Raw genomic sequence first — 24,528 nt, forward strand, 5'->3', positions numbered from 1 at the left:
GTAATAGGGCAAGGAAAGTAATAAAATTAAGAGTACAATAATGTTCTATTTGTCAAAATACTCATAAAATAATACAGAATGCATATTAGCTGTGAGACCTACCTCAAATCGTAAATGTTTGAAGTAAAAATTAAAATTCCTCTTCAAAAAAAAAAAAACTTTGAGGTTAAAATTACATGTTTTTAATTTTTTCTCAATAATGGCTGGTGCTACATCTGAAATTATTATGTCTGTAATTAAGGCTTTAAACAGCTGATAAAACATCGCAGTCGTTGCCAACTTAACACTCACTAATTTCTAACTTGAAGTGTCCCAACGGGGGCTGGTTAACCCTACTACAAGAAGTGGGAAAGGCAACACTGTTGCCATTGAATACAATTGCTTATCCAATGCCTCCACTCTTGTTGGGCAACTTTTCTTCAATGAAAATTTAGTAGAAATTTCACGAAAATTCGAAGTTTGTTCTACCGGAAAAAGAAACATTTGTTACAATTGATCCTAGTAACAACGTTCTTTTAGCAGAGGGCTTGAACAGTCTCATTAAAGGCCTGTGTATTACATTGAGATTGTAATCTTTGAAACACGCAACTTTCAATTATACAGAATTGGTGAAAATATGAAAACAGCAAAATATTTATTTTACAAGAATAATTTGATAGTAGGTTTCGTTTCATTGGGGATCCTATTTGAAATGATAAATTACTCTGTCGCTTCAACATCTTTGTCCCTCATATATGAATCTAAATTCTTCTTTTTTTTTCAATGAGAAGGTGGTCATTTGATACATGATTCGATACAGAGTTACAACAGAAAATGTATGGCGGGAACCGCATATTGAAGATACGATTTTTTTTTTCAAATCCCATTGCAATCTAAAAAGACTAATGAGCAATTCTTTGCCTAATATAATAATGGGTTAAATATTAATAAGATAGGTAGTTCTCACCAGGACTACTACTACTTCTAGCAACTTACTTGAAATTTACAAAATATAATAATAGTAATATAATAAATAAAGTATCATGTATTATAATATACACATTCACACTATCAACACTGCTCTGCTTTTGACATTTTCACTCCACAACACTACACAACTCGAAGGGTTTGGTCCGCTTCAATCTGCGCAGCATATGTGTGTTGTCAAGTAGCTGAGCGACTTCTTCATTTTAATGCGTTCGATCCTGTCTGCATGCTTGCGTGCGAAGCGCCCAATCTCTGTTGCAACGAACTCCACCTCTAGGTCTCTGTGAATGTCTCCAATCTCTCATCCTCCCACATTTAATGTATTGTAATTCTGTTCTTAACGATATGCAAGTCACTCTGAATGATAAACTACAGCGTTGCCAAAATTATTGTCTACGTTTCGTCTACTCTCTCCAACGCCATGATCATATCACCCCAGCCCACATTGCTAGTTCAACATTGAAGCTTCCCGATCAGAGGCTTTTTCGAATAGTCAAGCTTGTTAGAGATATCTTGAAATACGGTAATCCGAACTATTTTAAAGATGATTTCAAATTTGTCTCTGAAGGTAGGAGGATAGATGCTTCACATACTAGAACCGGAGAAAGTACTTTAAGGATACCCAATCATCGAACTACTATTTTCACAAAATCCTTCTTAGTCAGTGCCTGTCGTGCATGGAATGCACTTCCTGTTTCTATCAGGTCCATCGAGAGCCGAGCGAGCTTCATCCTGACTTTAAAAAACATCTTTTGGAAGAAATGACTGAAACTGTCCGGCCCTAGAACGATCACATGACAACCATCCCCCACCCATCCCACAAATACAAACCTTTAAACCTGTAATAGAACGAATTGTATATATATATATATTATATAAGCTCATGTTATTTCACTTATCCACTGCATACTGCTGTATATTACTGAAAGTTGATTACCCTGATCTACTTTCAGCCTACTTCATTTTATTAATCAATTATTTGATCTTATCTACCTATATAATTATTTTACTTTATAAATTTTCTGTTTTTTTTTCTCTTAAATATTCATATTGATTAAAACTTTTACAATATTTCCATTAATAAATAAATCCTTAGTTTAAATAATGAAATTAACGTTCTGGTAGAGAGTTAGTGGGGAGGATATTTTTAATATTCTTTCCGAAGAATGGACATTGATATGTCCAAAGCTCCGCCAATTTATGTAGATGCATAACAATATAATTATTATCTATAGTTATTATATTACAAATTGCGTTTTCATATCATATACAGTTCAATAATTATTTTCTTAGTCTATATCATGTAAATTCATCTATAATTTTGCTGTATTGTAAGCTATTGTATATAAGTGTATAAGACAGTATATATTGTAATCTACATAAATAAAGTACTCAATCAATCAATCAATCAATGTCGGCGTTTCGACTGAATCTTGGAGCATCGACGATGCTCCTCAAAACTTTGTTCTGGAATCGTTGGATTACATCGACGTTGCACAGCCCCAGAGTTGGGTTCCATACATCCATATGGGTTTCAGGATTTGCTTGTAGATGAAGATCTTGTTGTAAGTTGAAAGAGCAGAATTTCGGCCTATCAACCAGTATATTTTTCTATATCTGATACCTAGTTCTTCTCTCTTCTTCTTCACATGTGCTTTCCAACGCAACCTTGCATCCAGAGTCATGCCTAGGTATTTGGCCTCGTTAGGAAATGGAACAGGTTTCCCATTGATGGCTAGGGGAATTTGCTCACATTTTCTGTTTGTGAAGTTGACTTGGACAGACTTGGTCTCATTCACTTTGATTTTCCACAGTTTAGCCCAACTGGAGATTTCATCAGCAGCATCTTGAAGTTTCCTCATAGATTCCTGACTGTTGTCGCCCAGAGTTAGTACAGCCGCATATTGATGATACGATTGATGTGAAAGTTGTAAATTATGTTGTAAATTAAGCAGCTGAAATTATGTGTCAGTGTATGAAGGTCTGTCTGTGTGATAGCTTCCAAATAGCCTCAGGGGATGTTATGAATGAATGAATGGAAAAACTGTTGTAATTGCATGCAATGAATTCTTCAGCTGACTAAATGATAAATCACAACAATTTTTTTCTTATGCATTTGCAATATTATTTGTTATGCCCTGAAAAAGGACGAAGGAGTGAGACAATTTTGTTGTCCAACGACCTGTAAAAAGGTTCAAAGAATACGTGTTCAAAATTTGAAGATGATTGATCAATTCTTTCTAAAGTTATTGTAGAACATACAAACAGATGGAAAACGACTTTCAAAAGTGAGAACTAGCTGACGCTCGTTCTGTTCCAATAGGCTTAAGCCTAGAATCAATTTCCATAATTGGCATGATTGGCCGAAACCGGTCGTCTCTTCCATTCAAAATCAAAGGATACTATAGTGAGGTCCACGTTATAATGGCAGTGAATAAAGATAGGAGAAAAACGTTGCCAAGTCTCTCCATTTTGCAACTGAGTGTACACAGCTGTTACTCAATTCATCCCATTAAATTCAATCTAATAATAATTATCATTTCCTTGATAAAATAATCAATTTAATGTTAAATTAATCAAGAAAATATATTTTTTTATAATTTGATTCAAAAATTTGCTTTTATAACTGACATCAAATTTTTATTTTTATACAAACCTGAAATGGCGGCTAATTTAAAAAGCTGTGATACAACAATCTGAATTTCAAAACAACAGAAATCAAGTTATTTGGTAGGTATTCTATTCCAATTTCTTTTTAAAATGATAGAAAAATAGGAATTCTAATTAAAAATAAGTCATTTCAATGGATAAATTCTGAAATAACTCATTTGATCAATATTTGATAATGACCAAATATGATTAATGTTTGATAAATTGAACTAAATTAAAAATGAAAGAGAAACCTTTTGATGTATTAACAAGGCTTTATCAAACATTAATGTCAACTAAAATAAAACATGCAATAATTGATTTTCTTATTAACTAGAGCATATGATTATAGATCATATCGCTGGCCCGCAAGAAAAGTGACACAACTCGGAAAAATCTGGTGTGGCGCACTCACACAACTTTCCTTACCGTTATAAAATTGATCACCTGACGCTAGTGTTCACGCGCATCTCAAGTCTACGATTCTAAGATCTGAGCCTGCTGGTGACAGTACTATAACGCGGGAGACACACGAGGTCTGCTATCTCTACATAGTGAATCACAATGTTTCCAACAGTCTGCAATTATTGGATAATCACATTTTCTAGAATTTCGAGCTTATTGTCAATTTTAGGTGAAAATGTTACTGGTCATTGATTGTAGAGATTTTCATGCTCAATCTTTTCCACTTAATTTTTTTTGTTTAAATTGTATCTGAAGACTGATAATTGAGAATCTAAAATCAAAATTAGCATAGATGGGGCGAAAAAAAATTTTTCCTGAAATTTTTACAGATATGGGACTTGTAGCAGTTGATAGAGCTTATCAATGACTATTTTAGGCATGAATTTGATCAAAATCGTTGGAGCAGTTTTCGAAAAAATCGCGAAAAACCTGTTTTTGACAACATTTTCGCCATTTTAGCCGCCATCTTGAATTTCATTTGATTGAAATTGCTCGTGTCGGATACTTATAGTGAAAGGACCTTGAGTTCCAAATTTCAAGTCATTTCGTTGATTGGGATACGAGATATCGTGTACACAGACGCACATACGATCATACATACACACACACACACACACACACACACACCAATACCCAAAACCTCTTTTTTGGACTCAGGGGACCTTGAAACGTATAGAAATTTAGAAATTGGGGTACCTTAATTTTTTTCGGAAAGCAATACTTTCCTTACATATTATGGTAATAGGGCAAGGAAAGTAAAAAATCAATTTTCGTTTTATTCCACAAATGGGACTGGTTTAGTCATAATTATCTTGCAACAGAAAAAGAGTCACAAATGTAGTTACACTGTAAATCACTAGAATAAGCGATGTGTCACTATGCCTCCAGCAAGACTCGCATGTGATAGCTCATGAACACTGACACAACTCAATGCAGTGCTGGCGACACCAGGGGTAGTGCGAAATGCTTCTGGAATACTGTCACATTACTAGTTGTGACGTTTTTCTTGTTTGGAATAGTGTAAGTTTTGATATTCACACGCTTCTCATCTTGAATTGCAACAACAATAATAATAATAATAATCTCAATCATAATTTATTTTACGTTCCATCATCAATTGGATAGATTACACTTAAACTTAGACCAATTCTAAAAGTTACGTTATTGATAACGCTTATACTTTTTGACAACTAGCTTGTCTTGTTGCAAAAATTGACCCAGAATATTGGCATCAGGTGTACCTAAGTTTGCTATGATTAGTTAATAATGTACACTATTATTACAATGTACAATAACAGACAATAGTAATAATCATCTTCACTTCAGGAATTAAGATTTTACATGGTAAAATAGTACTATAATTATGAGTACCTATAATAATAGTGTGTAAACTGTTGTACTATAAATGAAAGTGACTATACAATTGCTGTATGCTGATCCATCTATAGGAATAATAACTCAATCAATAATGCTTTGTCAAAATGACTAGAGATAAACTACAGGATTTTAACAATCTGTTTTTAATTTCCATTTTTGGAAAATTCCATAATTTCAAAAATGATGTCACGTGGAAGACTCATGTTACAGCTTGTCCTGACTGGAAACAATGTCCAAACAAGTGATGAGGCGGAATATACAGTGCCAGACAACTTGATTACTGCAGAAAAAAATATTGACAACAGTGACTTTCCCTATCACACAGAATATAGACCTTATGTTCTGCATGGCACCCAAAAAACACCATTCTGAAACTGCAAAACCCTCAAAAAAGTATGGAAAAAAATGTTTGAACAAACAAGCTTGGGTGAAAGAAGTATCAAAACGCCAACCTAACAGCGGTGAGACGTACTATGTCTCAACTTCAAAGTAAAAAAAAAACGATTCCGACAAAACATTGCTTCCAAGTTGTACACAAAGGTGCAGACTCTAGTGCAGTAACAAATTCATGGAGGATGATCGAAAACAACTTTAAATTACTTATTGGGCACTCAGTGAGTTGGAGAGACAAGCAGTACTTCCAAACAACAGCAATAAGAATCCCAATACTGATCGACTAATATAAACTATGCATTTTATCTTCACAAGATTTATTTCGATTTGATACGATTGAAATAAGATCTTCCAATTCCATATTCTAGATACCATTCATATTTTATGATAAAATGAAATTTATGATGCAATAATCCAGTTCTATCATGCTTAGTAGTGACAACTATGTGTTCTTAAGACTGAGAAGTTCCTACTTCTAGTATTTTATTGTAAGGAGATTGAAATTTATTAATTATTTAAATTTATTATTACTTTATTATTTTTTTCTATTGTACTCTTCTTTACCCTGAAACTTATTTTTCCCTTGAACTTATTTCTTCTCTTTCTAAATAATAAAGAAAAATGGTCTGAAATAGAATAAGATATCCAAGATAAGAACTATATATTACTAACAGTTATTCATTCATTTTTATCGAAATTCATTTGAATAAGCAATTTTAGTTTGTAATATTGATAAGTAACTTCATGTTCCTTATAATTCTAATTAAATCTCTAGACTCTTGAGATAAAACTTCAGGGAACATTTTCACAAATTTGGTTAGTAAAAATATTGTATAATTTTTACAGTTCTTTTTGTTGCACTCCTACGAAATCAATGGATCCCCATCCTTGTAAGGATCTATTACTGGTACATAAAATTTCAATTTATGCCGTTTTAACTTGAGATAATCCACATCGCTGCATGTACTATTTTGAGAGGTGTATTGTCTAGACTACAAAAAAATGTCACAACTCAAAATTTGATCATATTTTTAAAAAATATCTTCCTATAAATTCTTTGTTGTCATTCTTGAGGAAGTTATGCAGACATTGGTGTATTCGGGATCAAATTTGGATCAGAATGAAAAGATTTACAGGATGTAGAAAAAAAGGAAAACTTTACTCTGGCCCTCTTAGTTTTTTGAGTTGTGTCACTTTTCTTGCGGGCCAACGATATGATCAATATCATCTCAATAACTTTTCAATATTATTTATACCGGTACGAGTAGCCTAGGTCTAACCTATATGTGTAGGCTAACTGAAGCATGGATGAAGTCTAGGATGGTTAGCTATCAACTTTTAAAATGTCATTTTAGGTATTTTAATTCGTGTTTCTCATACGGTAATGTTTAAAAATTATTTCATTGTTTTAAAAATACATTTTAAATCAATTATAAGACTTGTGTACTCAAGTATTTTAATAGAATAAAGAAAAAAAATGGCGGCTGAGAATTTTTTGTTCACTTTTGTACAGTCACTGTCAAAAGTAAAAATTGAATATTCTGGCAAATGGACAACATTGCAAAGCGAGAGAGAGATATAGTGCTATCTGTTTTGTTGTATGATAGAAAAGGACAGCAACAGTATTGTCAATCGTACACTGCCATTTTAATGTGGACCTCACTATAGTAATTAAACAAAACTAGCTAAAAGCCCTATAAAAATAGATGGTGAATTAATAATGTATTTATGTTTATTTAAATTAATACGAACAGCGCGTACTTTATAATAGTATTAATTTGTTAATGAATTCACATTGAATAAGTTGAATTTTCAATTTCATGGTTTGTTTCCTTTCATCATTAATTTTTCGTTCTATTCAATTCATTTATAAGAAATGTGCATTGTTCCACAGATGATGTTACAATTCAACCCTATAAGGAGAATAAGTGCATTGAATGCATTGCAACACCAGTATTTTGCCAGCAATGGATATACATGCAATCCTTACTCATTCCCCGGCTGAAGAGGGGATTGAAATACAGCGACCACTGTCTAAAGTTTGAACGCCATATTTTCTTGTAGCTGATTATAGGATCTATTGTACCTGTCCGATATTGATATTATCCTAAATCAACCAGAATGATATTTTCCTAGTTTTGTATTTTGAATTAGATTTTGAACATTATTAGCGTATTATTATTATAATCGACCTTTTTTGCGGGTCTTAGCATTGTAGAAGAATTTCCCAATATGAATTTACTTATCACGGTTTTTTAGTATTAAAAAATATTAATGTAAAGTGTACATACTACTTGCATTTTTTAAATGCTCTTGATTTAAAAACAAAATCTATGTGATTTCTACTGATTGCATTCCATTCTGTTCAAAAAACATTGCTCATTTACAATAATTATAAAACAATTTTATATTGGGAAATATTCTATTTTTAAAGCAGGGACCATACGCTACCTAGAATAGTTTCCAATTTCCAAAATATACTAGAGTAAGCTTCCGAATACTGAGTAGTCCACTTTTCAGGTTATGAAATGTAGATTTAAGTAGTAGTAGTAAATTGAGAATTTAGATCTTAGATCATAAATATGTTTTACAAGACTTTCGAATGAAATAACGTCTCAGGCAAAATAATATTGCCGTTACCTCAGGAAATACATCTGTATCTGAAAGAATTCTGTATCCCACCTGTGCATTTACAGAAAACTCTGTATTTCAAGAAATTATTCTGACGTAAGAAACCTAGTTCATAGGTATATTTTTATATTAAAGTATTTACACGAACAATATAAGACTCAATGGTTATTTCCTTCTCAATTAATACTTTTGAGGTGTGAATCTGTGTAGTTTTTAAGAAAATGCACTTCCTTTCAAAAATGAATTTAAACCAATGGGTTTTACGGTGTTAGTGTTAGCAATATTCAGTTATCCTGATTTTTCCTTGACCAGTATAGTTGTTTTATAATTTTTAATTGCTCCAGAAGAGATGTTATGTAAACCATAACATCTAAAATAATTTTTGTTAGATGCTGTGCTCAACTTCTGATCCACCAGTGTTCATGAGTACTCATGAATAGTGAAGTTGTTACCGTGGTTTGAATAGTATCCCACTAATAGAAATAAAATTTACCATTTTTGACAAAAATGAATTAAGCGTTCCAAAGTTTTCAGACATTTACGGTACGTTAGTTTTAGAAGTAATAAGTTTAAAATTGTTTCATCTTTAAATTCGTTTTTCATAGTTGTCAGTGCATAAGCATTCTCATTTATCAGAACTGTATAAACCCTTATAACAATTTGTCGCATATATATGCAACTAATAAAACCAATGCAACCAAAAAATATGGTGCATTTATAATTGCTTCATATTTAGAGATGGATCATGTTGTTTATTATGTAGTGCTTTCAGATACCTCAACATTGTAAGAGAGAGTTATTACATAGGCATTACCATGTCAGAAACCATCAATAGAAACTTTTCAATTCATATTTATTTATTTATATTTCATAATACACAAATCAAATAAATGATTAGAAAAGGCCTAGATTACATAGGCATTACCTGTTACCATGTCAGGAAACATCAATAGGACCTTTTCAATTCATTATTATTTATTTACATTTCATAATACGCAAATCAAATAAATGATTAGAAAAGGACCAACAGGCCTAGCCCATAACTGGAAACGCAATTTTATTCTATTCTATTCAATGGTTTTACATTATATTAACAGGAGGTTAAAACTTCTGCGGTCTTCTCATTTTTTAACTCTTCGCAAACAATATTTAATTTTTAGTCTAATTATCACATTTTTGTCAGTGCGGTAAAGTATAAAAATAAAACTTCATTTAAAAATATCCTCGCCCGAATATATCAGTTTCAATATTATCACATTGTTTTGTATACAAAGGCCTATGTTCATAAAACTGTAATTTTTAAAGTGCCTTAAAATGTACCAGTGGTATACGGTTTCCTCTAATTATTAAATTTCATGAGTAGATGTCGTTTTCTATTCAACATTATGTTAGCCACATTTTGTTCATTAGATTGTAAGATGTATTTGTTATTATACATGTTTATGTCTGAATAAATTGTTTGAAATTTTAATTTTTCAGTTTATTATAATACACACAAATCTACCTTATAGATACAAATAAAAACGTTATTACAGAAATAATGTAAATAGCATCTCTTGAGAAGTTAGATAACGAACATTAGAAAAATTACTAATTTCTTTTGGTTGAATTACAACACTGGGATTCACAATGATGACGATCATTCAACCATTTAACCTTGTATTAAAAATTCTCTGGCTTCCGTTTGCGATTTGCAGTGTTATGCACAAGGCTTAAGGATCATGTTAAGTAAGAAGCATGAGTTGAAAGTATATTTCATATAGGTATATTTTATTAATGATAAAGTATGTTTGCCTATTGGATTGTCCCCGCTTGACAAAATGTGTGTGTAGTTATACACTATGTTTATAAACTGCCTACCACTACTCTAGGGCATTGCTCCTGGCTAAAAACATATCTAAATACGATAGCACGTCCAGAAAGTAAGTTCCGTTTCAATTTATATCCGCTGCAGCGCTGCGATCGCAGCAGATCGCGGTACACGCTCTGTATCAATGAGAAGAAACGTGCTTATTGCGAGACACTTCGGAAATTGCGCCGTACAATACAGAATAAGCGCCGAGGATTGCTGTCAAAAGGTGTTTTTCTTCACGACTACACACTGCAAATGTGACGAAAAACCTCCTATAGGGATTTGGCTGAGACATGTTTGACCATCCTCCTTACAGCCCTGACCTCGCTCCTAGCGACTTTCATCTGTTCTTACATCTCAAGTCTTTCCTTGGCGGTCAACACTTCAACAATGATGACGAGCTGAAAGAAACTGTTCCCAACTGGTTGAAGACACAGGCGGAAAATTTTCATGAAGAAGGTATACAAAAACTTTGCCACGCTGTGACAAATGTCTGCAAAATTTCGGTAGCTATGTGGAAAAGTAGTTCGAGTTGTAGAATTTTGTGCAATAAATAACTTTTCTGTATCTGTACACAATTTAATTTTATTACCAAACGGAACTTACTTTCTGGACCATATTTAAAGTCTTCAGTTACTCACACAGCGGCCATTTTGCTTTTCTCACTTATTATTTTTTTCCAAATAAAGGTTAAACATACGAAATTGAAACTTTGCACGATCATTTATAACAACTAGATAAAGCTAGAATAAAATTATGATAATTTTTAAATTCATAAAACAAAATGGCGGCCATTTAAAATGTTGTTTCTTAATAACATTACAAGAATATTTTTTTAACTTGGGATAGTTTTCAACTTTGATTTGAAATTCAGTTCAATTATTATTTTAATAGTTTATTTCTCCTGTGCTCAAAACTTAGGTCTTTAATAATACTTCAAATATATACATCCAATTTCATTATTATTCCAACCTGTTCTGAAAAAAAAAAATATGGTGTCCCAAGTATCCCCGCAGAGGTTGGGTAACTTGGGACACCAGTATGATTTGCCTGTAATTAGACAATTGAGTGGTTGAAGGCTAACTAGGGACATTAGATTTTGAATAATATGTTTCATATTCGTCATAATAAAAATACTTTAACTGTAAAATAATTGATAAAATAATTGTGTGTTCACAATATAAGTTATTAAAGGCTCAATTTCTATGTAGAAATAGTAGATTGTTATGACTGTTAAAAAAGTATCTTGGCTGTTAATCAAATGTTCAAAACGTTATAAAATATTTTCAATGATGTGTTCCCAACAAATCCACAATGCTAGAACTCGGAATGAATTGCACAGACAGCTGGTAAGTTGGAATTGGAGGGAAGGGTTCAAACTGTCCCAAGTTAGCCGGTACCAGATTTTTTAAGATTGGACCAATATAAACTGAGATATGGCAGCTGTAGTGGTTGGTGGCCTACCTTTAGAGGGTTACGTAATGTTATTTTATTGTTTGAAATGACCTAAAATCGCTTACAATTAATATACAATGCAAATATAGATTGTTGCATCATTGAGGCGACTCTATCAGCATGCCTTGGTTTGCACTGCAACAAACTTTCAGTGGTCACCTACCGGTATCACTAAGGCTGCCATATCTCACTTAATATTGGTCCAATATTGAAAAATCTGGTACCAATCGATAGGCAATTAAATTTACTAAAAATCTGGTGTGGTGCACTCACACAGCTTTCCTTGCCGTTATGAAAATTGATCAACTGACGCTAGTGTTCCCGCGCATCTCAAGTTTACTTTTCTAAGATCTGAGACAGCTGGTGACAGGACAATAGCGCTGCAGACACACGAAGTCTGCTATCTTTATTGCAATTGAATAATCTTATTATCTCGAATTTCTAGCTTATTTTCAATTTTAGGTGAAAATGTTACTGAACATTAATTGTAGAGATTTTTATACTCAATCTTTTTCATTTGAAATTTTTTGTTTAAATTGTATCTGAAGCCTGATAATTGGGAATTTAAAATCAAACTTTGCATAGAGATGAGATATCGTGTACACACACACACACACACACACACACACACACACACACACACACACACACACACACACACACACACACAAATACCCAAAAACCACTTTTTTGGACTCAGGGGACCTTGAAACGTATAGAAATTTAGAAATTGGGGTACCTTAATTTTTTCGGAAAGCAATACTTTCCTTGCCTATGGTAATAAGGCAAGGAAAGTAAAAAATGTTATTCTTGTGAAGTTCTTGTAAAACAGCGGTTTCTGAGTTATTTAATAAACAAAATTTAAAATGTCCGCCATTCTGTTTTTTAAATTTGAAAAATCATAATTTTATTCTAGCTCTATCAAGCTGTTATAAATAATCAAAGTTTCAATTTCGTATGTTCAACCATTATTTGGAAGAAAATAATAAGTGAAATAAGAAAAATTGCCGCTGTGTGAGTAACTGAAGACTTTAAATATGATATTTAGATATGTTTTTCACCCAGGAACAATGCCCTAGAGTAGGCCTATTGGTAGGGAGTTCGACACTCTGTACGTATATTGTCCGTCTTGGGAGGATAATAATAGACTATTATTATGCCTATAGTCGAGTAAATTTACTGTGCATGATTGTTAATTACCGTAAGCCGTAAGAAGATTGGAAGCTAAATGAGGTCCATGACACGTGGAGTTGAGTTTGTTGTTTCCCAAAATTAGGCTTGATTATGTTGATATGCTTGATATATTATGTTGTGAATAAATACATTGCGATTTTTCATTTAGGCTTTGCTCAAATTAAGCTATTAGACATGAAGAAAATCTTCTTGTGAGGATAAAAGGAAATTGCACATCTCTTGACTTGTAGGCTACCTAGTCTGCCGCCTCAAATTACTATTCCGAGATAAATTTTATTAAATTTAAATGAATTTATTTCCTCCTCAGAATACACAACATCTAAGTAGAAATTAAATTAATTACCCCGTCGACCGGGGTGACTTCGTCTACCCCAGGGTGACTTTGTCCCACCTCGCGGATAATATCCAGATCAGTTTATCTCTGTTATCCGAAGTCGATGTTCAACATTGTTCAACTCTGATCATTATCGAGGTTCTACAATTGATATTTTGTCAAATCTCGATATACCAGTTGAATTATCGACATAAAACCAAACTGCTTGCTTCATATTGTGATTTCATTGTCAGAAAGTTTCCTATTAGAAAGCTTATTTCTAAAAGACTTATGAAATCGGTGAGTATACATATTATTCTGACCTTTTTATTTTATGTCAATTGGTTTATCTATAATATCCATAGTTGAACTGTTTAGGGTTCTGTTACTAGTTAAATACAACGAAGTCACTTTTAGGCTAATCTTGGGGTGACTTTGTCCCGGTATAAAAATTGTGATATTATGTAGGATATGATGAAAATACAATTCAAAATATGATAAATATAATGTATTCTACCTAATAAAACATTTTTAGCTGATTCTGCAGCTGATGGAGCCAACATAATTATGCCTCTAGTCTAAAAAAGATCTTTAGGTAGCAGAAACTGAAATATTTTTTCAAAATAGCTATTTATGTATTAAGAGCCTATATAACAGTCTACAACTGTGCATAAAAATAGCTATTTATATAATAAGAGCATAATGCACGACTTTATCAATCGCACAAAACAGTTATCACACGACGCAAAGCAGAGCGTGATAATTTTGCAAGAGCGATAAAGAAGCATTACGCGCGAATTACATACAAATTTTTTTTCCTACAGTTACATTGAAAAGTGGCCATTGCTGCACTGATTACAGAACGCAAAGAATCACTTTTCCGCTCTAGTGCGGGAAAAATTTTTCTGCACTCCAGATTTGCAACATGGCAACGCAAAATACTTAGTAGGTTATATGGAGCAACAGTGCAGCAAAATCAAAATGAAGTTGGTAACAGTGACTGGGCTGCTATAGTGAGCAGAGGTGCAACGAAGCACAACGCGCTAATTATTATTCATTATATATTATAACCAAGGACAACGAGGACTTCAGGATTTTAGGATTAAGGTTTTTATCAATAATAAAATTACACAGAAAAACATTTGATGGATTTCAGGCAATTTTACCCATTATTACCCACTTTTCATATTCAATGGTAACTGTAGGAAAAACTTAATGTGAAATACGTGCGCAAAGTTCCTCTGCTGCACTCAAGAAACCATTCCGCCCTCGCCTACGGCTCGGGCGTAAACGTTTCTTTCGGTGCAGCAAACTGACACTTTGCGCACTAGTTGCACAAATAACTATTCTACAACTGCCCAAACTTGTTAAATTACTTATATCGGCAGAGTTACAATTATCAACTTTTTAGGTTAAGATCTGACTTTTTGGCGAGCTGCTTACAATCAGCTGATTAGGGAGCGTAAAGAAACTCTTCTGCGCATGCGAATGCGCGAATGATTTGGGAGCATAAAGTAAATCTACTGTGCATGCGCGAATGGTTAGCGAGCGAAATAGTAGATTCTCCTCAGAAATAAGCTGTTTTACAAGGAGAATTGAGTGTGTAAATTCTTTCTTTACGCACAGTTGTAGAAAAAAAGAATTTTCCTCCACCTACTGGCTAAAGTACTTACTTTACTCCCTGAAACATAATACTAAAGTGTCACTTTTTCGCTCTCGGTAGTAAAAAACAGTAAAACTCCCTAGGGAGTAAAAGTGACTCCATTTAAATAACAAGGGAAGCATCTCTATTTTAAAAACTTACATTATAATAGGTTAGAAGGTCTAAGCTCAGATGAGAAAGCATAAAGAGGTGTCTGTCATTGAGTCAACTGAATTCAATACCACAAACGGAAATTTGATCAACTCATGAAATATATGTTTGTATGATATTATATTCTTAATATTAGTAGACGATAAAAATTTATACAATTTTTAAAATATCTTATTCTATTCAAAATACCAGCCAACAAATATTTTTGATCTGCAATTCAAATCTGAACCACGTGATCTGGAGTCAGCCATTTTTGGTAAACACCCAGCTGATATAATTGTTACAACTTTGGCTGATAGCTAGCGCAATCGGCAGTGCCAATCAGACGGCCGGTTTTAAATTTTTAGATTTTAGGTTATGTTAGGAAACAGTGTCACCAATACGTAAGTTATTAAAATGATTTTATTTGCAGTTTCTATAAAAAATTGCAGATGGAGGAAAAATGTTGTGTACATCACGAGTGAAAAATACTTTTTCTCCCTCAGGAAAATTGTTGCCCTCGGCTTTGCCTCGGGCTTCAAACTTTTCCCTCAAGGAGAAAAAGTCGTACGTTTCACTCTAGATATACAAATAACTATTACATACTCAACTCTCCTTGTAAAACAGCTTATTTCTGAGGAGAATCTCCTTTTTCGCTCGATAACCATCTGCGCATGCGCAGTAGATTTTCTTTACGCTCGGTAATCATTCGTGCATACACAGAAGAGTTTCTTTACGCTCGCTGATCAGCTGATGGTAAGCAGCTCGCCAAAAGGTCAGATCTTAACCTAAAAAGTCGGTAATTGTAACTCCACCGATATAAGTAATTTAACAGGTTTGGGTAGTTGAAAAAAAATTGTGTATGTAATTCGCGCATAATGCTTCTCCATTGCTCTTGCAAAATTTGCTCTTGCAAAACTGTTTTGCACGAGTGATAAAGTTGCGCATTACGCTCTTAATACATAAATAGCTATTTTTAAGTGCAGTTGTAGAAAAAATAATTTGTCATTTTTTTGATGTGGATTTCATTTGTTTCCAATGGCATTATTCATTTTAAAGGTTAATAGTTGGTTTCACTTTGTCTAAATCTTAAAAAATAACATTTTCCTCCACCTAATGTCTAAAGTACTTACTTTACTCCCTGAAACATAATACTAAAGTGTCACTTTTTCGCTCTCGGTAGTAAAAAACAGAAAAACTCCCTAGGGAGGAAAAGTGACTTCATTTAAATAACATGGGAAGCATCTCTATTTTAAAAACTTACATGGTAATAGGTTAGAAGGTCTAAGCTCAGATGAGAAAGCGTAATAGAGGTGTCTGTCATTGAGTCAACTGAATTCAATACCACAACCAGAAATTTGATCAACTCATGAAATATATGTTTGTATGATATTATATTCTTAATATTAGTAGACGATAAAAATTTATACAATTTAAAAAATATTCTATTCTATTCAAAATACCAGCCAACAAATATTTTTGATCTGCAATTCAAATCTGAACCGCGTGATCTGGAGTCAGCCATTTTTGGTAGCTGCCCAGCTGATATAATTGTTACAACTTTGGCTGATAGCTAGCGCAATCGGCAGTGCCAATCAGACGACTGGTTTTTAGGTTTTAGATTTTAGGCTATGTTGTTATGAAACATTGTCACCAATACGTAAGTTATTGGAATGATTTTATTTGCAGTTTCTATAAAAAAATGTAGATGGAGGAAAAATGTTGTGTACATCACGAGCGAAAAATACTTTTTCTCCCTCAGGAAAATTGTTGCCCTCGGCTTTGCCTCGGGCTTCAGACTTTTTCCCACAGGGGGAAAAAGTTGTACTTTTCACTCTAGATATACAAATAACTATTTTCCATATATTTTTAAAGTGAGACAAAGTCACCCCAACCCCTGGTTGACATTGTCTCTTAATTTCAAAAAAAATCTTTTGTTAAAGTGGAGAAAAATATGAACTTTTTTAATAAAAAATACTCTTTAAACATTGCAGAATACAATAAAAAATATTGCAAGAGATTTGTTATATCTCAAGTATTGATTGCAAATTGCAAGCGGTTTAAAATCTTAACTCCCAATAATTGGGACAGTCACCCCGGTTTACCGGTAATATTTTTGAGATTTTTTGATTACGTTTTCAATAGTGTGATCAGCGATAAACGAAAAATAATTAAGGTAATAATTAACAGCTCTAAAAACAAATTATGTAGTCTAGCCTATTGTGAGGTCAACGTTATAATGACAGTATTTGATCAACTTTGGTTTTGCTATTCTTGTCTATCATTCGACAAAGCCGGTGGTACTATCCTTTTGTAGGTCCACAACGGTGCCAATTATGTTTTTAACAGTGTAGAAATATGATTAATTGATGCAGAGAATCGGCATCGCTATTCTTCTATCTTTATCCACTGTCATTATAACGTGGACCTCACTATATATGCTTAGTAAATAATGTTTTTAAAAATTTAAATAGAATTTTGTAGAAAAAAGGTATTTCTACTATAAGTCTTAAAGTTCTCAAATCATGGCTGTTCAATTTTTGCCACCTATAATAGTCAGTGTTGAGACAGGTGGTGGAATTTCCCAGGTGGTGGAAATTCATAAAATGATACACTGAGCATTACGTATCAATCTACAAGCAACAAAACTTGCAGTGGGCTTTTGTTTGCTTGTTCAAATTTTCGACACTTGCCAGCAACAGCGCTGAAGTCAAAAAGATTGAGGTTGAGTTGACTTGAAAACCTATTTCATTATTTTGTTCTGCTTGCTGTTCTCGTCTATCAGATCGGAACAAGCTAGTTGACTGAGTGAACTCTTTTATAATTGTGCTTAAATTTAGTTGACGTGTTAATAAATTAATAGTTTTTGTGTGTGTTTTAAGTGTTATTCATAATCTTTTGGTTGGATTAAGTTTGGACTCGTGGCCTGTTGATAATATACATACAGGTAATTATTACATTTTTTCGTTCTTTATACTGATAGATATCATTAATATGTTCCTGTTATAAACGCCCACATTTTAATATTTTATTTCATGCCTTCTGCTTTTCATATTGAGAAATACTCAGTTGCTCTCACCGAATATTGATTTTTGTTGTTACTAGTTGTATTACTGCGTCTTGAAACTTGACAAGCTCTATAGCGTTTGTATAAATTGTGTTTAGGTTATACTCTATTTCTTACAAAAAGTTATAAGTACTTTTCATAACCGGAGGACTTTCTAATAAAAATAAACTGATTTCTTTCCAGTACAGTGTTCTTAGTTTAAAAGTATTCATGTCTATAATTATTTGCCTTAATTTCATACCTGGTGATAGCTATTGACAATAATAACTCAACATGACAGAAATTTTGATAATCAATAGGCTATATAACAGTACGGTACCTATGTAGTTTATACATCATGATTGATCATGATTGAAACAGTCTTAAACCTGAGATATTGAAACATGTGTATCCTTGTAAACTCTAGATTAAATACAATTCTTGTTGCAGTTTGCCAGAAAATCATCTCTAAAAATCTTTGACATTATTGATATGCTAATATAACTTGGAAGCTTGACAACAAATTAGAAGATTACTCTTTTTTATCCATTTTTGAAAATAGATAACTTGAGTGAGGTAGTTAGGCTGTATTATTTATGTGTCAATTCTTTGATATTGATGTCATTGCTTTTTAAGGAACCTTATCTAATGGCTCCTAAGCATTTGAATTGATATAGATAAACGTTCAATTATTTGACTGCCACATTATTTAGAGCTAGTTGAATTTATTTAATCCCGCAATCTTTTAAAATAATCATTAATTTATTATTTAAGCATTCCGTCAGTTAGAAGGTACCGGTATTTAAAACAAAACGCTTTGCACTCCTTAAAGTGTCAGGATATGTGCATTAAACCTAGAACATATTTAGGACATATCCTATTAAGCTTTTCTTCCTGCTTAGATAATTTAGGCTGATCTTAAAAAATAATAGTGTAACCCATTTGATTTTAACAAACCCTCTGTTTATAATAATATAACCCTTAAACGAATGTTTCCAGACCAAACATAAAAATTGATTGTCCGTTCAATAGCCAATTTAACTTAGTTTTGGAATTTATTAAGTGTAACTTTGATCGAGTTTAAAAAACATTATTACTGTAATGGACAGCAGTGTGCACACAATAGGCTACATAATACCAATTCTCATAAATAGGCCCTATGTAATATTCGTTGATTATCCAGTGTATTTTATTGTTCAATTTACATCTAGCAGTGCAATACTTGCAGTTCAAAATAATAATTTCTAGTAGCATTTTTTTTATCATCACTGAAAGTCACACTACTTGTTATTATGGATGTTGCAATAGTCAAACTAATAAATATATGGTACTTAGCAGTATCATTTTGCTGTGAACAAAAACTAAGTAGGCCTGGTAAAAATATGTAAATAAATCACTTAGCCTATATATTAGCTATCGATATTTTGATAGTAGTTTTGTACCTAATTACACTATAGTAATGTTAATTATAACTAACATTGATCTTCAACCAGTGGCGAATATAGAAATTTTTTTGGGGGGGCAAGGTTAACGTTAGGTTAAGTGATTTTAAGTGAACATCCCATGTTACTTAATATCAGTTTTGCTGCTCATATTCAGAGGGTAATCAGCGCTGAAAGCTCTTTTTACTTTACTGTCTGGCAGTCAAAAATACCTTTAAAAATTCAGATTACTGGGTACTGATAGGTACTGTACTTTTTTCCGGGCCACCCTTATATACGCCCCTGTCTTCAACTGATGTTAGATTTCCTCTAAATAAACTTTGCAATAGAGGATTTAGCATTTTTTCCAACTGTAACTTGACACGTTAGTCATGCTAATATATCTTGAATAGCAATGATTAGACAATTCACTAATCAGAATAATGACTTTCAACATCACAAATTTCAAATCACAATAATGACAAAATAAGACTTTCATTTTCATGGCTTTCAATTTAAACTTTTGTCACGGGTTGACCAAACTACTACGGTAATAAAACTTGGTATAATCAATTTTTTAATTAATAATAATTGACCGAGCGAAGTGAGGTCTAAGATTCAAGTCGACGGTTTGGCATTTCTCTTAATGTTTTAATGTTTATATGTTTTTCAGAAATGCCAAACCGTCGACTTGAATCTTAGACCTCACTTCGCTCTGTCAATTCAAGTCGACGGTTTGGCATTTCTCTTAATGTTTATATGTTGCGCATTTACGGCGAAAGGCGGTAATAGATTTTCATGAAATTAGACAGGTATGTTCCTTTTTAAATTGCGCTTCGACGTATATACAAGGTTTTTGGAAATTTTGCATTTCAAGGATAATATAAAAGGACAAATGAGCCTCCTTCATACGCCAATATTACCGTAAAAATCAGACTATAGAATTATTCATCATAAATCAGCTGTCTAGTGGACTATAATACTACCCGTTCAAAAACATCGAACATCTTTAAAATTTATTGTATCTTTCCATCAACGTTGTAGACAGTTGCAGCCAGACCAGATAACAGCGCTCACACTCACATTCCGGGACGACACGTCACGGTACGATAAGACAGAAAGCTCTATATTTATTTAGGGTTTTTTCTAAACATTTTAAATTGATGAATTATTTATTAATTTCTAAGAAAACATAACAACAGGTCAATGTAACTTACTGAGCGCGAGGTCTACTGTTCTCAGAACTACTAGTATTATAAGCAAACAATAAGTTACATTTCAATTAAAAATCTGAACTTCATTTTATTTTTGAAGACATCTGTCAGATGTACTATTTTTATTACGATAGAATTCATCAATCCACTTTACCTTGAATAATTATTTGTACATGATCTAAATTAATTGATCGAGCGAAGTTAGGTCTAAGATTCAAGTCTATGGTTTGGCATTTCTCCTAATGTTTGAATGTTTATTTATGTTTATATGTTGCGCATTTACGGCGAAACGCGGTAGTAGATTTTCATGAAATTTGACAGGTGTGTTCCTTTTTTAATTGCGCGTCGACGTATATACAAGATTTTTGAAAATTTTGCATTTCAAGGATAATATAAAAGGAAAAAGGAGCCTCCTTCATACGCCAATATAAGAGTAAAAATATTATTATTAAAAAGTAGAATTATTCATCATAAATCAGCTGACAAGTGATTACACAGATGTGTGGAGAAGCCAGTCTATTGCTGTATTTCCCATAAGTTCTATAGTTTCAATAAGGTGGATGAGAATACTGCGTGAGGTGTAATGTTCACAGAACTACTAGTTCACTTGAATGTTATGCTAATAAAATGCAACTTCAAATGCGTTTCAGCTCATGATGAAGTAATAGATGAGGCAAAATGCTCATATATTCACTATGCTATTATCCAAATTTTTCAGTTTCATGTTTAATAAAGTTCGAGCATAATTTATGCCTTACTTTTGGCACTTAATAGAAAATATGATGAATGCACAATTATTTTCTAGTAACTACCTTTGGCTATACTAGTAGTTCTGTGAACAGTAGACCTCACACAGTATTCTCATCCACAAGTACCTGATTGAAACTATAGACCTTATGGAAATAAGCAATAGACTGGCTTCTCCACACATCTGTGTAAACACTTGTCAGCTGATCTATGATGAATAATTCTATAGTCTGATTTTTACTTTCCTTGCCCTATTACCATAGGTAAGGAAAGTATTGCTTTCCGAAAAAAAATTAAGGTACCCCAATTTCCAAATTTCTGTACGTTTCAAGGTCCCCTAAGTCCAAAAAACTGGTTTTTGGGTATTGGTCTGTGTGTGTGTGTGTGTGTGTGTGTGTGTGTGTGTGTGTGTTTATGAGTGTATGTGCGTCTGTGTACACGATATCTTATCTCCCAATTAACGGAATAACTTGAAATTTGGAACTTAAGGTCCTTACACTATAAGGATCCGACCCGAACAATTTCGATCAAATGCAATACAAGATGGCGGCTAAAATGGCAAAAATGTTGTCAAAAACAGGGTTTTTCGCGATTTTCTCAAAAACGGCTCCAACGATTTTGATTCAAGCTATACCTAAAAAAGTCATTGATAAGCTCTATCAACTTCAACAAGTCCCATATCTGTAAAAATTCCAGGAGCTCCGCCCCATCTATGCAAAGTTCGAGTTTAGAATCCCAATTATCAGGCTTCAGATACAATTTAAACAAAAAAAATTGAGTGGAAAAGATTGAGCATGAAAATCTCTACAATTAATGTTCAGTAACATTTTCACCTAAAATTGACAATAAGCTCGAAATTCTAGAAAATGTGATTATCCAATTGCAGACTGTTGGAAACTGTTGATTCTATTAAATGATTCACTATGTAGAGATAGCAGACCTCGTATGTCTCCAGCGTTATTATCCGGTCACCAGCTGGCTCAGATCTTTGTTTATAAGTAGACTTGAGATGCGCGGGAACACTAGCGTCAGGTGATCAACTTTCATAACGGCAAGGAAAGTTGTGTGAGTGCGCCACACCAGATTTTTACTCATATTGGCGTATGAAGGAGACTCCTTTTTCTTTTTATATCATCCTTGAAATGCAAAATTTCCAAAAACCTTGTATATACGTCGACGCGCAATTGAAAAAATACCTGTCAAATTTCATGAAAATCTATCTAAGAGAAATGCCAAACCGTCGACTTGAATCTTATACCTCACTTCGCTCGGTCAACTATGAATGACTGTACCTAGAGACTTTCTCCTACCTAAAGAGTTTTCTTTCCTATTCACACCATGAATCATGTTCCAAATACTGAATACTGATCAGATATTGAATCTAAAAATTGAAATTTCATGTTCATCAAAATTCCACCTCAAATGCACTGCTAGTAAACACAATGCTGTATATTGAAAGCATAGCTTTTAATATGAATAATTATTTCCAATATAATTTCTTTCATAAACAATGTGAATAATCTTAATTCAAACTCATAAATAGATATCAACTTATATCATAAAGCGTATAAAGCGTTTTAAAAAAGAAGTTACCAATTTAGACATTTTATAAAAAAATACTGAGCTGTATCTTTATATTTCTCAACAAATAATAAAATCTGAAGCCTTTCGCACATCGCACATCACTGTGATTCGTATGACGGCGACGGGTGCGGGAGGATTTTCAAGCTGTGGTTAAATCGTCGATAGCTGAAATCGTCGCCGTCATACGAAAACAAACCACGCAGCGTTATTGCGTGATCCATCATCTGAAAATAGCTGAAATCGTCGTCGTTATGCGATTTACAGTGGTATGCGCAAGGTTAGTTAGTGTCTGTAGCTGGGTACTGACGAGCGTTCCAACAAGCAAACACAACACCAACAACACCCCGAATATCCTCCGATTGGCTGCTGATTCTCACCAAACCAACAGCTGATGTGTTGGTGCTGGAACGCTCAGTGGCCAGCTGGAGTCTGCTACTCAACATATACCTATTCCAAATGTTTATATGAATGTTTCAAATGCTTGTAATACAGCTGTAATCCAGCTTAAGGCTCATAATTGCAGCTTAGTAGTTCATGCTTGCATAAACCAAGACTTATAAAGCTAGTCACTGATGAACAAGCCAACATGACCCAGAATGTCCTCCGATTGGTTAATTGTCTCCAACAGCTGATTCTCAGCCAATCGTAGGACATTGTTACTGTTGTATTGGCTTGTTGGAAGCTTGTCTGTGACCACTCCATTCTCACATAAAAGTAATCGATTTTCCAAACTTTCAATGATAAATTAAACAAAAACCATTCTAAATCAGGGTTTATCTTTTGTACCATTATAACGCTCACATGAGAGTAGTTAATTCTCCAGTTCTTCAATGACAGATTCTAGCAGAAAGTTGTCTTATTCTGAATAAAAATGTATCATCTTATTCTTCCCAAAATTACAATCTAGGCTGATTATTTTTTTCCTATGCTCTCGAATTGGTCAAGAGTAAAAACATGGTAGACTAGTCAAGTTAATGGATAAGGGCTAAGCCACACACAGCGTTTCTTCAGACGTTTTTGCACTTGCGGCGGACGAGTGGGCGGGACAGGAAGTCCTCTGATTGGCTTATTATCAGCTGATTGGGTTGTCTTTCAGGAATCTGCTGATAATCGACCAATTGAAGCTTCCTGCCCTGCTGACTCGTCCGCCGCCAGTGCAAAAACGCCTGAAAAATGCTTAATGTGGCTTGGTCCTAATTGTTGGTGGTTCATATAAACGTTGATTTTCCAATGACAATTTCCAACTCGAAAAATGTGTCATCCTAAATCAGAGTTAATCTTTTTTCCCCAAAATCATGATCCTCCACAGTTTGGACTGTCTATCAATAATTTGATCTTTACAAATTATAATTTGTTCTTGAATCTGTACAGTGGAGAATTGAATTACTATTGTTAGCTCACATGAAAGTAGTCGATTTTTCAATATTTA

The 24,528-nt window shown here is 33.3% G+C and overlaps 2 protein-coding genes across 3 annotated transcripts in view; both read left to right on the forward strand.

Moving 5' to 3' along the window:
* Positions 1-9,952, forward strand: part of LOC111045435 (cyclin-dependent kinase 6) — a 29,790-nt gene extending 19,838 nt beyond the window's left edge. The window contains exon 8 of the mRNA XM_039423959.1: positions 7,745-9,952. Within this exon, the coding sequence (XP_039279893.1) occupies positions 7,745-7,855 (111 nt within the window). The 3' untranslated portion in view covers positions 7,856-9,952. The remainder of the gene's footprint in view (positions 1-7,744) is intronic.
* A 7,852-nt stretch (positions 9,953-17,804) lies between these two features.
* LOC111058338 overlaps positions 17,805-24,528 on the forward strand; it is a 44,925-nt gene continuing 38,201 nt past the window's right edge. For both annotated transcript variants that reach the window (XM_039423962.1, XM_039423961.1), the window contains exon 1: positions 17,805-18,034. The gene's annotated coding sequence lies outside the window, so the exon portion shown is untranslated. The remainder of the gene's footprint in view (positions 18,035-24,528) is intronic.

Source organism: Nilaparvata lugens, chromosome 3 (assembly GCF_014356525.2).
Source record: "Nilaparvata lugens isolate BPH chromosome 3, ASM1435652v1, whole genome shotgun sequence".
NCBI lineage: Eukaryota > Metazoa > Arthropoda > Insecta > Hemiptera > Delphacidae > Nilaparvata > Nilaparvata lugens.